Source organism: Epinephelus lanceolatus, chromosome 15, assembly GCF_041903045.1.
Source record: "Epinephelus lanceolatus isolate andai-2023 chromosome 15, ASM4190304v1, whole genome shotgun sequence".
Taxonomy (NCBI): domain Eukaryota; kingdom Metazoa; phylum Chordata; class Actinopteri; order Perciformes; family Serranidae; genus Epinephelus; species Epinephelus lanceolatus.
Window position 1 is genome coordinate 6,120,416 of NC_135748.1, and position 13,967 is coordinate 6,134,382.

At 43.0% G+C, this 13,967-nt stretch overlaps 1 protein-coding gene across 1 annotated transcript in view; it reads right to left on the minus strand.

Moving 5' to 3' along the window:
- clmna (calmin a) overlaps positions 1-13,967 on the minus strand; it is an 82,064-nt gene that overhangs the window by 10,182 nt on the left and 57,915 nt on the right. The window contains exon 10 of the mRNA XM_033641865.2: positions 3,113-3,291. Within this exon, the coding sequence (XP_033497756.2) occupies positions 3,113-3,291 (179 nt within the window). The remainder of the gene's footprint in view (positions 1-3,112; positions 3,292-13,967) is intronic.

A 13,967-nucleotide genomic window follows, 5' to 3' on the forward strand; every position in this document is an offset into this window, starting at 1 on the left:
ATTTTTTCCCTAACCAATCAGTAGAGATCAACGACTCACCCAGAATCTGACGTCATTAGTATCCATGCCTCGGGGGTGTCGAAAACAAGTGAGCATTGCCCATTTAAAATGTCTCCGTCGTCGTGCACGCCCAGCTGCATTGCCGTTAAATCCAGTTTAGCAGCTTCCTTAATTTGGTCCTCCATTAACGCGAGTAGTGGCGAAATACCTCGATAGCATCGCTAATGTGGTCTGTAGGATCTGTAGCGGTCGCCGTTGTTGCTATCCTCACCAGTTACCCACCGACGTACAGCTTGACATCAGCGTGGCGCTGATTGGCTAATCGCTAGACCCCCGGCGTTCATTGGTCCGTCCATCGTTTGGACGAGATAAATCGCAAATTCATTGAAGTATGCCAGACCAGAGATGCAAACCTACTCAGTTGAGTGGGCGGGGTCTATGGTCTGGAACCAGCCTAGAGTTGTAGCGCAGTCTCAATTAAATTCTTCACAAAACCAGCCGTGTCATTTTTCTCGCTTTCTTCAGGGACTTGATAAATTCTCAAATTGTTGCGGCGCATTCGGTTCTGCAAATCATCACACATAGGCCTATTAGTCAGAGCCGCCTCGCGTTTCAACAGGTGCTGCAGCATCCTCTCATGACGCTGGCCGGTGTCCTCCGCCACGCCGACTCTCGTCTCCGCCTCCTTGGTTCTCTGTTCTAATTTCTCCATCCTTTGGTTCAAATCCGTGACCGACACTTCCAGTCTGGACAACGAGGCCTTAGTGTCTGCAAATGACTCCTTACTTTCTTTCCTCAACTCTCTTAACTCCTGGAGAATGTGCTCCGTGTTCATTTCGCCCGCCTCTCCACTCGCCTCACTCGGGGAAGATGGCGTCCCTTTTTTTCCTTTCGCTTCTTCTTGCGATTTTTGCTGTTTCCCTGCGTTCCGTGTGTCTCTGACCGTGCTCATGTTAGTCTGCAGTAATTTGGGTTCACCCTCTTTCAATTAAAATGTCTACAAACAGCAAAACACCACCGATTTCCAGGGGAGCCCACACTCCGTGCGTGCAACTCAGAACATGGCGTCACCGGAAGTCCTTCATGACTTTTTTATGTACTTTAAAATAGGCAGACCAATATTAACCACTTCTCAGGAATTTGCAGATAAGTAAACCTGCTCGCGCTTGCTAACTTTGCTTGCTTGGTAGACATGACAGCTGCCAACTGAAGATCTTACTGATGTCAACGATATGTGTTTGGATTATAATTTTGACAAATTTGTTTGCATTTAATTCTTGTTAACCAAATGTTTTATAGACATGTCTGATAATTGGTGTGCGACTGTGCCTGAACCTGAGCGTTCGCCATACCTTAGAAAGTTAAGGTTGATCGGCATCATGTTCTGTCAGTCTTCCCCTGCCCAAGTGGATAAATGACTCAACACAGAGGTTAGATATGGTGTTTCACATGATAATTGTGACACATCAACAGTCATGCAGGACAATACTAGATTTTCAAGTAGTAATACAGAGAACTTATTTTGCAAAACGTTAGCTATGTTTCGAATTTTTATGAACACATTTAAAACAACAATGTATATTCGAAATTTTTTTATTTCATTTTTTATAAACATACATTTTAGTTTCCATGTAGTTATTCATTTGTTATTGTTCAATAGCTCTTGAATTATAATTCAAGGCTAAAAAGGAAGTTGATATATAATGCCTCATTAAATTTTTCTCAAAAAGGATACAGATAAATGTTTGTCTATATGTGCATCTTCATAGACATGTATGTTGACATGGACTTGTATGCCTACAAAAGAATGTCAGTGTTATTTTTATTAGTTTTATTTAGAGAGTTTGTGAACCCATCGATGACAATAAAGAGAGAAAATAAAACTTAAGTTATGCTAAAATTTTGTTTTCCACATTAGGTGAAATGCCTGCATCCTCATGCACTCATCATTTCCTCTGAATCCCCTCTGTGTTGGTACACAATTTGACTCCCGCATTGAAAAAGACTCAAGGCCCTGTCTAAACAATCTATAATGCATGGTCTGAAGTACATGACACAAGTACATTTGGGATGTGTCCAACCACTTACGCTAGTTAAACGCGGATAATCTGGGTGCTAAGTAAGGTGCAAGGGGCAGAGGGGTTGTATTTATTCCATCAAATTATCATTGGTGTATTTGGGTGTAACATCAATTCAACCAATCAGTCAACTCCCATTCCCTTTAAAAGCCAGGTGAGCCTACACTAGACACACTGCTATTTACATGGAGGATTTGGCAAATCGAAGAAGCAAGCGATATTCTGCTGAGAGTAATGTGGTAAGAGCAGTAATGTTACAGCAGTAAATATCATGGAAATTTAAGCAAAAAAAAATTAAAAACTGTAGCTATAAACTTGACAATAGAAACAGAACTAAACTTTTAGCTTCTGAAATAATCAATAAAGTTACGCTGCTCCTCATGTGTAAATGTGTTCAGTCCCTGGCTCCTCCAGTTCGCATGTCAAAATATCCTTAATAAGATACTACACCCCAAATTGCTTCCCACGGCTGTTGTGAGTGTGTGTGTGTGTGTGTGTGTGTGTGTGGTTACTGAGTAGCAGGTGGCACCATGCATGGTAGCCTCGGCCATCAGTGTCTGAATGGGTGAATGTGACACTTTGAATAATCATAAGACTAGAAAAGCACTATACAAGTGCAGTCCATTTACCATTACTATATACAGAGACTATTACAGAATGTAAATAAATTGAACAGCTATTACTGAGAAAAAAGCTGAAAAATCTTGGGTCTCTGATATATGAAAGTCTGAAGGGTTATAACTACTGCTGAATGAACTTGTACTTCTCTGGTATTAATTAATTCAACCACATTTATAAGTGTAACCCTCATGTCCTCTCTTCATGCCACAGTCTCTCAACCCTCATAAGGCCTGTCTTCATTCCCATCACCAGCCTACATACATAACTTTGTTCAGTACATTTAAGGAGATATCGGAGCAAAGTGAGAGAGTGCAGGTCAGAACAGTCCCATCCATTGCCATAACACTACTTTCCCCCAGGGTCCACTGTGTTTCTCAGTGTACCAGGGAGCTGACTAAGAATAGAAAGCCTACCTCACAGGCTCTGTGTTTTCTCTGGCAGAGCCTGAGATATGTTGCTCAGCCCCACTGAGATCACGGTCGTCTGCCGGAGCATCAGCACCCCAGAGTCCTTCTATCTTCTTTCCAGGCAACAAACAGTGTTCCTGGGATTTAGATGCTTTGTCTGTCTCCAGGTTGGTCTTACTGATCACCTAATAAGAGCGAGACACAAAAAGACACATTTTTCAGCAGCTTAGTAACATACAGGAGAGAGACATTTCAACAACGACCGGCCAAACTGCCACAATTATCTATGGTGTATCTCTAAACCACATCTCAGAATATTGATGAAATGTAATGTGGATATTCATGGTCCCCGGAGGATGAATCTTAATTCTTTAGTGGCACCACCTTCAGACCAACACTTCTTAAAGTTGTAGAAGGAAATATTTTATTCTAATGGGCTGATTAATATGGTTACTGAGCACATTCATGCTCTGTAAAGAATAAACCCTTTCTATTTTGGGCACTCTATGAGCTTTCTTGTAGAGCCCCTCGCAGGCATAAATGTCGGTGCAAGACATTATCAGAATATTTTACTTTACTCAAGCAAGGGAATTCAAGGATGTCAGGGTGTTGTTCACAAGTGAAGGTAAAATGGATTGTGGGATGGACAGGCGCTTTGGTGCAGTGTCTGTAGTGCTGCCGACGCTGCGCTGGACCGCTGTGGTGAAGTGGGAGCTGAGCTGGAAGGTGAAGCTTTCAATTTACTGGTCCATGTACGTCCCAACCCTCACCTATGGTCATGAGCTTTGGGTAGAGACCAAAGGAATGAGATTGCGTTGGGTGGCTGGGCTCAGCCTTAAGGTGGATTTATACTTGTGCGCCACACTATGCAGAGCCTACGCTGTAGCCCATGCATATGGCCTACGCTGTTGTGAGCATTTATACTTGTGCAGTGGTGGTGTCCATGTCACTCTGCAGTTACACCTACAAAACACTAGTCGGCAGTGGAGTTTCTGTGAAGTGCTGTAAAGTTTAGTTGATTCGAAACACACCCACAACACTCATTAAACATGGCTTAAGAGTGACAAATTGGCCTCACTTTAACTGGCAGCATTTACAGACAAAGCACTTGTCTTTTGCTGGACACATTTTCCCCACAAATACAACATGCTGATGTTTTTAGCACCAGCCTATGGCATTTTACATTGTATAAATTAGCTTAGCGACTAAAGGACTTTTCCTCTACTGATATGAAGACTTAAAATGCTATTTTTTGGGGGGCTTTATTGTCTTCACAATTTATTGTTTCTTATCTGTGAAATAGAAGTAAATAAAAGCTTTGTTTCCACTGAGGGAAAAGATTTTCAGCTTACAAAAATAGACAGAAGGTCTACTTGACGTGACATGCAGTTACATTTCTAGGGAGGTGCACGTCAGGCTACGGCGTAGAAGTGTAAATCCTGCTTTAGAGATAGGGTGAGGAGCTCAGACATCCAGAGGGGGCTCAGAGTACAGCTGCTGCTCCTTCACATCGAAAGGGGTCAGTTGAGGTGGTTTGGACATCTGATCGGGATGCCTCCTGGGCACGTCCTGTTAGAGGTGTTGCTGGCATGTGCCACTGGTGGGATGCCCCAGGGAAGACCCTGAACACTCTGGATTTGAGATTACATATCTCATCTGGCCTGGCCTGCTGCCCCCACAACTCCGCCGCACATAAGCAGATGAAAATGAATGGATGGATGAATTTTACTTTATCTCATTCATACTTCCCAGATGACGAACCTTTGTGTCTACAATGACCTCCTAGCTGTTGCCATTTCAGTGTGGTTTTAGTTAATAAAAACTTAATAGTATCGTTTTGGTCACCTAAAAAAACTCTTGTTTAGCATTTTCTTGTTCTGAAAGATCTTCTGAGAAGTCAGATGTTCAGTTTTTTTGTTCAGTTTTTGGGTTATAATGGGTGATAATTCAATATTAGCCTATTGCTTATCATATCTGAAATTTCTGCAATTCACATGTCACACAATGCCAAGTAAAATCTGTACAACAATCTATCACAGTGTGACATCTTGTGACGGAGCATTTATTTGTTAAAAATTATTTAATTTGAATTTAGTGAAATACGGAAAAAACATTGGACTCAAATGGCTTTAACAGGAGTGTAAATCATTTTCTCTGATTCTGTTAATTACCATATATGTAGCTAGTACTTATAACTGGCAGTTGAAGTTTTCAGGCAGTATTCACTGTTGGTGCTACTCTGAATTTTCAGTTTTTTATATTAATAATTTTTAAAAACAGAACATTAGTATGAGTACATCACATTGACTGGCCTCGAAGTGCATCTGTGGAACATAATGACTGGATGACTAATGTCAGCAGGTCATCTGGTCAGTAGGTGAGATGCTGTAGAGGTGTGAAATGTCACATTGCTTCACGTTCCTGTTTGGGCAGTTGGACCATCTCACACACAACGCACGCACAGACACACAGACACACACACACAGGCACACTGAAGGCAGTGTTTTGTAAAATACCTACTACTACTACTACTACTATCTGCTTTACACTGAAAGAAAAACACAGCAAAGCTATCCAGAGAAATAAGACGTGTGTTAATTTAACTTTGATTTACTCCATGAGGCCATTTTATCAAGTACAAGTAAAACTGCAAAACATTCACTCCTTCCAGCTTTTCAAATGTGAAAATTTACTGCTTTTCTCTATTTTATGTTAATGTTCATTGAAACCGTGTAGGGCTTGGATTTTTGTTTTGACAGAATAAGCTATGAGAATATGTCATCTTTGACACTTGTATATATTAAATGAGCTATACAAAAAAAAAAACAGTACATCAATCTAAAGTAGAAACAATCTTAATGCGTGCGGTTTCTGTTTTTCAAACTGAGGTAACACTAAACTGAAATAAGTTCACATGCTAATAGGGCTGATGTATGGTATTCACTTTCTTAGTTTAGTGTTGTCTCATGCTTATTAGCACAAAACACAACCCAGCTGGCAACAGATATTAATAAGACATCAAAAGGATGTTGAATTCTTGCACTGGACAGATAGTAAATTTTGGTTTGAATGCTAATAGAGTTGACAATATTATAAATGTCTAATGATGTTAGAATTTCATGCTATGTGGACGTTAATATTCTGACGTTTTGCTGACATTGGGTTTTGTTCTCCATACCTTACGACTAAATGTCAGTATTCTACATCAAAATAAAGTTGCATTTGGAAGACACTGAATTTTGGTTACTTAAAAACACAACTTGAAACTCACAAAATATCGATGTCAAATGTCGTCATTATCCCACATCAAACTTATGACATTAAACATTGACAACATCCAATTTTGGTCAACTGATGTTACAACCTAAATTCAACAAAATATCAATCTCCAACAATGTTGGTGGCCACAGCTGGGAGTATGGACCCCTAAAAATAAGATTTTTTAAAAAGTAGGGGCTCCATAGCTTAGACAGAATGTAATTAGTTTTGTATGCATCTCATCATAAATCAAAGTACTGAATAAATTACCATTTTGATCTGATGACGGTGCTAGATGAAAAGTCACCGTAGTTATTACAATTTATCCAGTGGGTAACATAAATATATGTACCAAATTTCATGACAATCAATATAAAGTCATTGAGAGGTTAGCTCACAACCAATAATTTAGACTATCTGTAAGAGATTTTCATAGCAATCTGTTTCTTACCACAGGCCTTAAAGTGAAAATTTTTCCTGAGCCTGAAACCTGAAACCAACGCTACTTAGCTCTCTCTCTCTGCTCTATCGGTAGACTACTGCATCGACCTGTTGCACAAACAGCGGAGGCACACGCATGAAAAATAATTTTCACATGCGTGAAACTTTTTTGTATGCTTGCAAAGCACAGCCTGCTGGGATGTTTCTATTATCTACTGGCACCAGAAGGGCTCTTTAGGTCTAAGTACATACAGGACATTTGTGCACAGTAATGAGCAGGTGAAATGTCTGTCTAGCTTACATATGAGGTGTCTCAAGATTTAGGAAAATACAATTTTATTGAACATAATAAAAGTATAACGTCAGTTGACATGCTGCTGTTTTGTGCTATGACCTATTTATGTGCAGGAAGTTGTCATTTACGTGACAACGCCTGAACGCAACACTGGCTCTGCTCCAATAGTGCCGTGTTGCGTGTTTGTCTGTGCGTAACAGCAGTCTTTTGATGGTTATTTACACAGTGTCCATAACAATAACTATGACAGGTAACAAACTGCACCGGGCTCGGGGTCAGGTTATGTCAGGAAAACTCACCTGCTCACCTGTGTGTGTGGCGGAACTCCGCTGTGCGCGATAGAGAGCAGAGGAGAACTGTTAACGTGTGACCATGTAGAGACAGAAATGACACGATGGCATAACACCATAAATAGTATATTGTTATGTTATTATATGAAGTGTCCGTTGCGCAAAATAATATGACTTTGGTTTATGAAGAGATAAGACGGAGCCCTCTCCTCTCCTCTTAGATACGTTACTTTACTCACAAATGTGTGAACTGACCTGGATATGAAGCATTGGTAGCGCCAAATAGTAACGGTTAAAGCGCTAAGATGGGGAAAGCAGCGGTCATATTTCAGCAGCGGCGGTGCACCGCTGCTAGTTGGGGAAACACTGCACTGCATGCTGTTTTCTCTCACACCACGTTTACACATAGCCGGGTATTTAGAGAAACGAATATTTCCCCCCCTCCGTTTTCAATAATAACATCGTGCACACAACATCGTTTTCAAAAATGTTGTCATTTACATGAACCCGGATAAATACGCCGTCGAGCGCCGTCATAACTATGCCAAACCTATGGGCGGCAGTGTAGGGAGAAGGATGAAGCCATGCAAGCCAATCAGAATCCTTAGAATCGACAACAACAACAACGGCGGTCGGTGGTAGGCGGTTGGCACGGCTGGATTGTGACTGGACAGGAGATGGCAGAGGGAAGTGACGGAGGAGGAAGTAGTCTGGGAGAAATGGAATTTGATTTTGATCGCGGGGAAGGAGGAAAATGGAGTGGAGTGAGGCGAAAGCGTAAGAAAACGAAACAACAGGGAGATCATACAAACTTTGAAACAGATAGTGAACGGAGTGAGGCTACAGGGAGGATCCAGGTAGAGGAGTATAAAGTCATGATAAAACTTCGGCAAGAGGGGGCATCTTTCGGTGAGTGGAATCCGATATCTCTAACCAAAGCAATAAATAGACTGATAGGTGAAGTCAAAAATGCTAGGATTCTGAGGAACGGATCGCTGCTTGTCGAGTGTAGAGATAGTACTCAGGAGGGGAAAGCAATTAGACTGAACAAATTTGAGGGGAAGAGTGTCTCGGTGTCTATACTGGAAAATAAACAAAATGCCAGAGGCGTTATCTCAGACGTGCCACTGGCAGTTTCAATGGACCAAATTAAAGGGAATGTGACAGGAGCGACCGTGGTAGAAGCAAGACGTTTAAGAACAACGAGGAACGGCGAGAAATGTGACAGCCTGTCGGTAATGATCAGGTTCGAGGAGGAGCAACTACCAACGAAAGTATACTTAGGATACATGAGTTATAATGTGCGGCCTTATGTTCCTCCTCCGCTTAGATGCTTCAAGTGCCAGAAGTATGGTCACATAGCAGCGGTGTGTAAGGGAAAACAAAGATGTGCACGGTGTGCAGGGGAACATGAGTATGGGAAGTGTGAGAGGGGAGCTCAGCCTAAATGTTGTAATTGTGGTGGGGAGCACAGTTCAGCGTACCGTGGATGTGAAGTTAGTAAGAGGGCAGTGGAGGTGCAGAAAGTAAGGGTGGAGCAAGGGGTCACTTATGCTGAAGCGGCTAGGAGGGTGCAGATCCAACCAGTAAGAGTGAGACAGACTGAAAACAGTACTACGAGGCCATGTGAAGGGTGTAGCAGATTGAAGACGGATACCCTGATTGTCAAGAAAACTGACTTTGTATTGTTCATGGTGGAAGTAATTAATTGTTCGGCACAAACTGAGAGGAAGACGGAAAAAATTAAGATTATAGTCAAGGCTGCAGAGAGGTTCCTGGGAGTAAGAGGACTAGGTCTGGAAAATATAGAGAACATGCTGGGGACTGGGAGTAGTCAATCTCAGTCATGGGGTGAGGGGTCTCCATGGTCTTAAAGATCCTTCAGTGGAATGCCAGAAGCCTTATCTCAAATGGTCAAGAATTTAAACATTTTATATCAACACAATGTGATAAGCCTGACTTGTTATGTGTCCAGGAAACGTGGCTGAGGCCTGAGTGGGACTTTGTGTTACAGGGATATGCAGCTGTCAGGAGAGATCGAGCAGAGGGCAGAGGTGGGGGTGTTGGAATATTTGTACGTACGGGGGTGAAATATAGTGTTATGAACTTAGGGAAGGAACAAGAGTCAATCAGGGTGAAAGTATGGACAGAGGAGGACGAGGTAACAATTATTAATTATTATAATCCGTGCCAGAAATTAAGTCTGGATGTATTAAATCAGATTGGTGGGGAGATGCGGGGCAAGCAGATATGGTGTGGGGATTTTAATGCTCACAGCACACTATGGGGAAGTGAAAATACTGATGCTAATGGTACCTGCATAGAGGAGTTTATAGACAAGGAAAGGCTAGTGTGTATTAATAATGGGAGCGGTACAAGGTATGACAGTGTAAGGAACACAGAAAGTGCAACTGATTTAACGTTAGTCTCACCTGAGCTAGCAAGTGTCACAGAATGGGAGGTGCTCAACATAGTAACAGTGGGCAGTGATCATTATCCGATAATGATTCGAGTAGGAATGAAACTGGGACAGGAAGAAGTGGGAGGTGTTCGGCGATGGAAATTTGGTAGCGCTAACTGGGATGAGTTTCAGAAGGTATGTAAGGCCAGGTGTGGGGAAATATCCAGAGAAAGTATGGAGGATGTGGACAAATTTAATGCGGAGCTTGTAACAGCAATCATACAGTCAGCAGAGGAGACAATCCCAAAGTGTGGTGGGAGTAGGAAGAGAAGGGCTGTTCCATGGTGGGATGAGAGCTGTGGGGAGGCGGTAAAGGAGAGAAATAGAGCATTCAGGCGTCTGAAGACACTCCACTCGATGGAGACGTTAATACAGTATAAACGGGCCCAGGCAGGAGTTAGGAGAACAATAAGAACAGCAAAAAGGGCATACTGGAGAAAGTATTGTGGCAGTATAGGTAGAGAGACCAAGTTACCAGATATTTGGGGAATGATAAGAAGAATGAATGGCATTCGTGGGTATCATGAGATTCCAGTACTTCAGGGTGATGGAGCAGTAGCAGTAAGTAGTGCTGAGAAAGCAGAGTTGCTGGCCCAAACTCTGGTGAAAGTGCACAGTTCAGAGAACCTGTCAGATTTAGCAAAGCAACAGAGAGAATCAACACTAGCGAGTAATCCTAACGTTATGGTGAGAAAGGTAGCAACAGCTGACAGCTCAGACAGTAAGTTTAGTTTGTTTGAACTAAAGAAAGCCATCTCAAGTGCCAGACAATCTGCTCCAGGGAAAGATAGTGTATGTTATAGCATGCTGGTGCATATGGATGATGCCTCGCTGATGGTGGTGCTGAAGCTGTTCAATCTGATATGGGTTGAGGGCAGAATTCCAAAAGCCTGGAAAGAGTCTGTTATTGTGCCTATATTAAAACCAGGGAAAGATCCCTCAGAGGCATCTAGTTATAGGCCCATAGCGTTAACATCTCACTTAGGGAAGACAATGGAGAGGATGGTAACAGAGAGACTGAGTTATATAATGGAAAGCAGAGAGTTGTTCTCTCCATATCAGAGTGGTTTTCGCAAAGGGAGGAATACTATGGACTCTATTTTGTGTTTGGAGTCAGAAATTAGAAAGGCTCAGACAAACAAAGAAATGGTTATCGCAGCTATGTTTGATATTGAAAAAGCGTATGATATGTTATGGAAAGAAGGTTTGCTGATAAAACTGGAGGCGATGGGTATAGAGGGCAGGATGTTCAATTGGATTATGGACTTTTTTCAGGGAAGAGTGGTGGAGGTTAAGGTAAAGGAATATCACTCCAGGATGTACCCAGTGGAGAATGGAACCCCACAGGGCAGTGTCTGTAGCCCTATATTGTTTAATATTATGATTAATGATGCGTTTGCGCAGGTTGATCGGAGCATAGGGAAGTCCCTTTATGCAGATGACGGGGCCCTCTGGGTCAGAGGCCGGAATTTGGCATACATGCAAGGGAAAATGCAAAAAGCAATCCAGGCGGTGGAACAGTGAGCAAATAAGTGGGGCTTCAAGATGTCAGTGGCCAAGACTCAGGTAATATGCTTCTCTAAGAGGCATAAGCCAGTATCACTAAAACTGTATGATCAGATCCTAGAACAAGTAAGCGTAGTCCGATTCCTTGGCGTCTGGTTTGATGAAAAACTGACGTGGGGTCAGCATATAGGGAAAGTCAAAACAAAATGTAAAAAGATAAATAATCTGCTGAGATGTCTCTCAGGGCAGGACTGGGGGGCGTCCAGAACAGCCTTACGCAACATCTACTGGGCTCTTATGAGGGCAGCACTGGATTATGGGTGTTTAGCGTACATGTCTGCTGCTGAGTGTCACCTGAGGAAGCTGGAGGTGGAACAAGCCATGGCCTTAAGAATATGCTGTGGAGCCTTCAGAACCTCTCCAACAGCTGCAGTACAGGTAGAGATGGGTGAGATGCCTCTGCGTCTCAGAAGGATTAAGTTAATGCTATCGTACTGGGTCAGTCTGCAAGGACATAATGATATGCATCCAGGAAAGGCGGTCTTGCTTGACTGTGCAGAACACACAAAATCAAATTTTATGAGTTTTGGGTGGGTATGCAACAACAGGGCAAAGAGTGCAGGCCTGCAAAATATCCAGTACTGTCTTAGGGGCACATATACATTCCCACCCTGGTCGGTCGTTCCAACGGAGGTGGATATGAGATTGCAGGGGGAAATTGAAAAGAGGCCGAGGCAGGTGTCCGTGCCATTTGTAGTGCAGAGGTATCTGGAGAGGAAATGTGTAAATAAAGTAATGGTGTTTACTGATGGGTCCAAGGATCCCAAAACTGGGCGAACGGGCGCTGCGGTTTATATCCCAAAGGAGAGGGTCACTATTAAAAAGAGGACTACAGACGAACTGGCAGTGTACACCACAGAGCTGATAGCCATCATGGTTAGTTTGGAATGGGTTAAAACGAATGGGCGCCGGAGCTCTGTGGTGGCATCAGATAGTATGGCAGCACTGGCCAGCATCAAATCTGGGAAGTCCTGCAGACAAGACATTCTTTGCAGAATATACAGTATTATTTATGAACTAGACCGGGAGGATATTCAGGTCAGCTTCATCTGGGTCCCAGCACATATGGGTGTGGATGGTAATGATGGCGCCGATGCATTGGCAAAACAGGCTCTCAAGTCGCAGTATATACAACTAGATGTGGCGTTGAGCAAATTGGAGGCAAAAAGTATAATTAAGAACCATATGCATATAACATGGCAGGAGGTGTGGGATTTTTTAGACACAGGTAGGCATCTGTACAACATCCAAAAACAGGTGAGCGGTGGGAGGAGAGTCAGTAGGAGGAGGAGAGAAGAGGCGATTATTACTCGGTTGAGAATAGGGCATACAGGACTAAACAAGACGTTGAATATGATAGGCAAGCATCAAACAGGAAAGTGTTGTGGGGAATTGGAATCTGTAGAACATGTGTTATTGTTGTGTCCAGCATATGAGGAGGAGAGGAAGAAAATAAAGGAGGCAGCAAAGCAAGCAAGAGTATGTTTTTCCTTAGAGAGCATCCTCAATGAATCATCCAAGATGTATGGAAGGGTATTGGTATTTTTAAGAGAGACAGGGCTGGAACGAAGGATTTAAATGGGTGTTTTTTTTTTTTTTTGATTTTGTTTCCTGTTACTCTCCTGTTCACACTCCAGTCCAGAGGGTGGCGGTAATGCTCCAGTAAGTTGGTTGCCAACCGCCGTAAAACCAAACAGAAGAAGAAGAAGAACAACAACAACAACAACAACAACGAATAAGACGCGCGACTTCCTGTTCCTTTCAAAACAATAAACATGGCGAGAGGTTCGTTTGTGTCGAGTGGAGCTACTCCTAAATGTCGCTTTAAACGCCGGATTTCCACTGGATGTGTGTCCGTTGCGGAACGGCAGCGCTGGTTATCCGCTGCGTGCTCCGCCGTCCGTCAATACCCACCGGCTGCGTTTGCTGTGCGGAGCGGTGCAGCTCCGCCAGAAGACATCTCGGTGCACTGCCATGATTAATATCTCCTTGTCTATGGTGTTCACGGGGTGAAATGACGTCTGAAAACCTCTGAACTGTTGACTTCAGGCCTGTCTCTGCCCATTATGTAGTTTTCAAGGTGTAGTGCAGGGAAATATGATCCGCCGTGAACACTGTGTATTTTATTTTGAAAATTAACCAGATGTTTTATTTTGTTTGTGTGCACGACTTCCTGCCCCGCACGATCTGCTCTGTGTTGAATTGCTGCGTTGTGCTCCAGCGTCAGGCAAAAATAGAAGTGCTGCGTGTCTGTTGCTCTGGAGTGCCGGAGCTGAGACGGAGCTGGAACGTAGCACAGCCGCAGCCGGTGGAAACACACACATTGACTAGAATTGAATCCTATCGGCTCCGCTGCCGTGCCGGAGCGGAGACGCAACAGATACGCATCTGGTGGAAAAAGGCCGTAACAAAGCGTTTGCACAAACGTAAAAATGAGTACCTCCTTAACAGCATCCATGATCAGTAGCCAAACAAAGTGTAAACATAGGTCGCTCACATGACGTCAAGCATTTGCTGGCGCATGCTGTGACGTTTCAGAACCTAAAACCC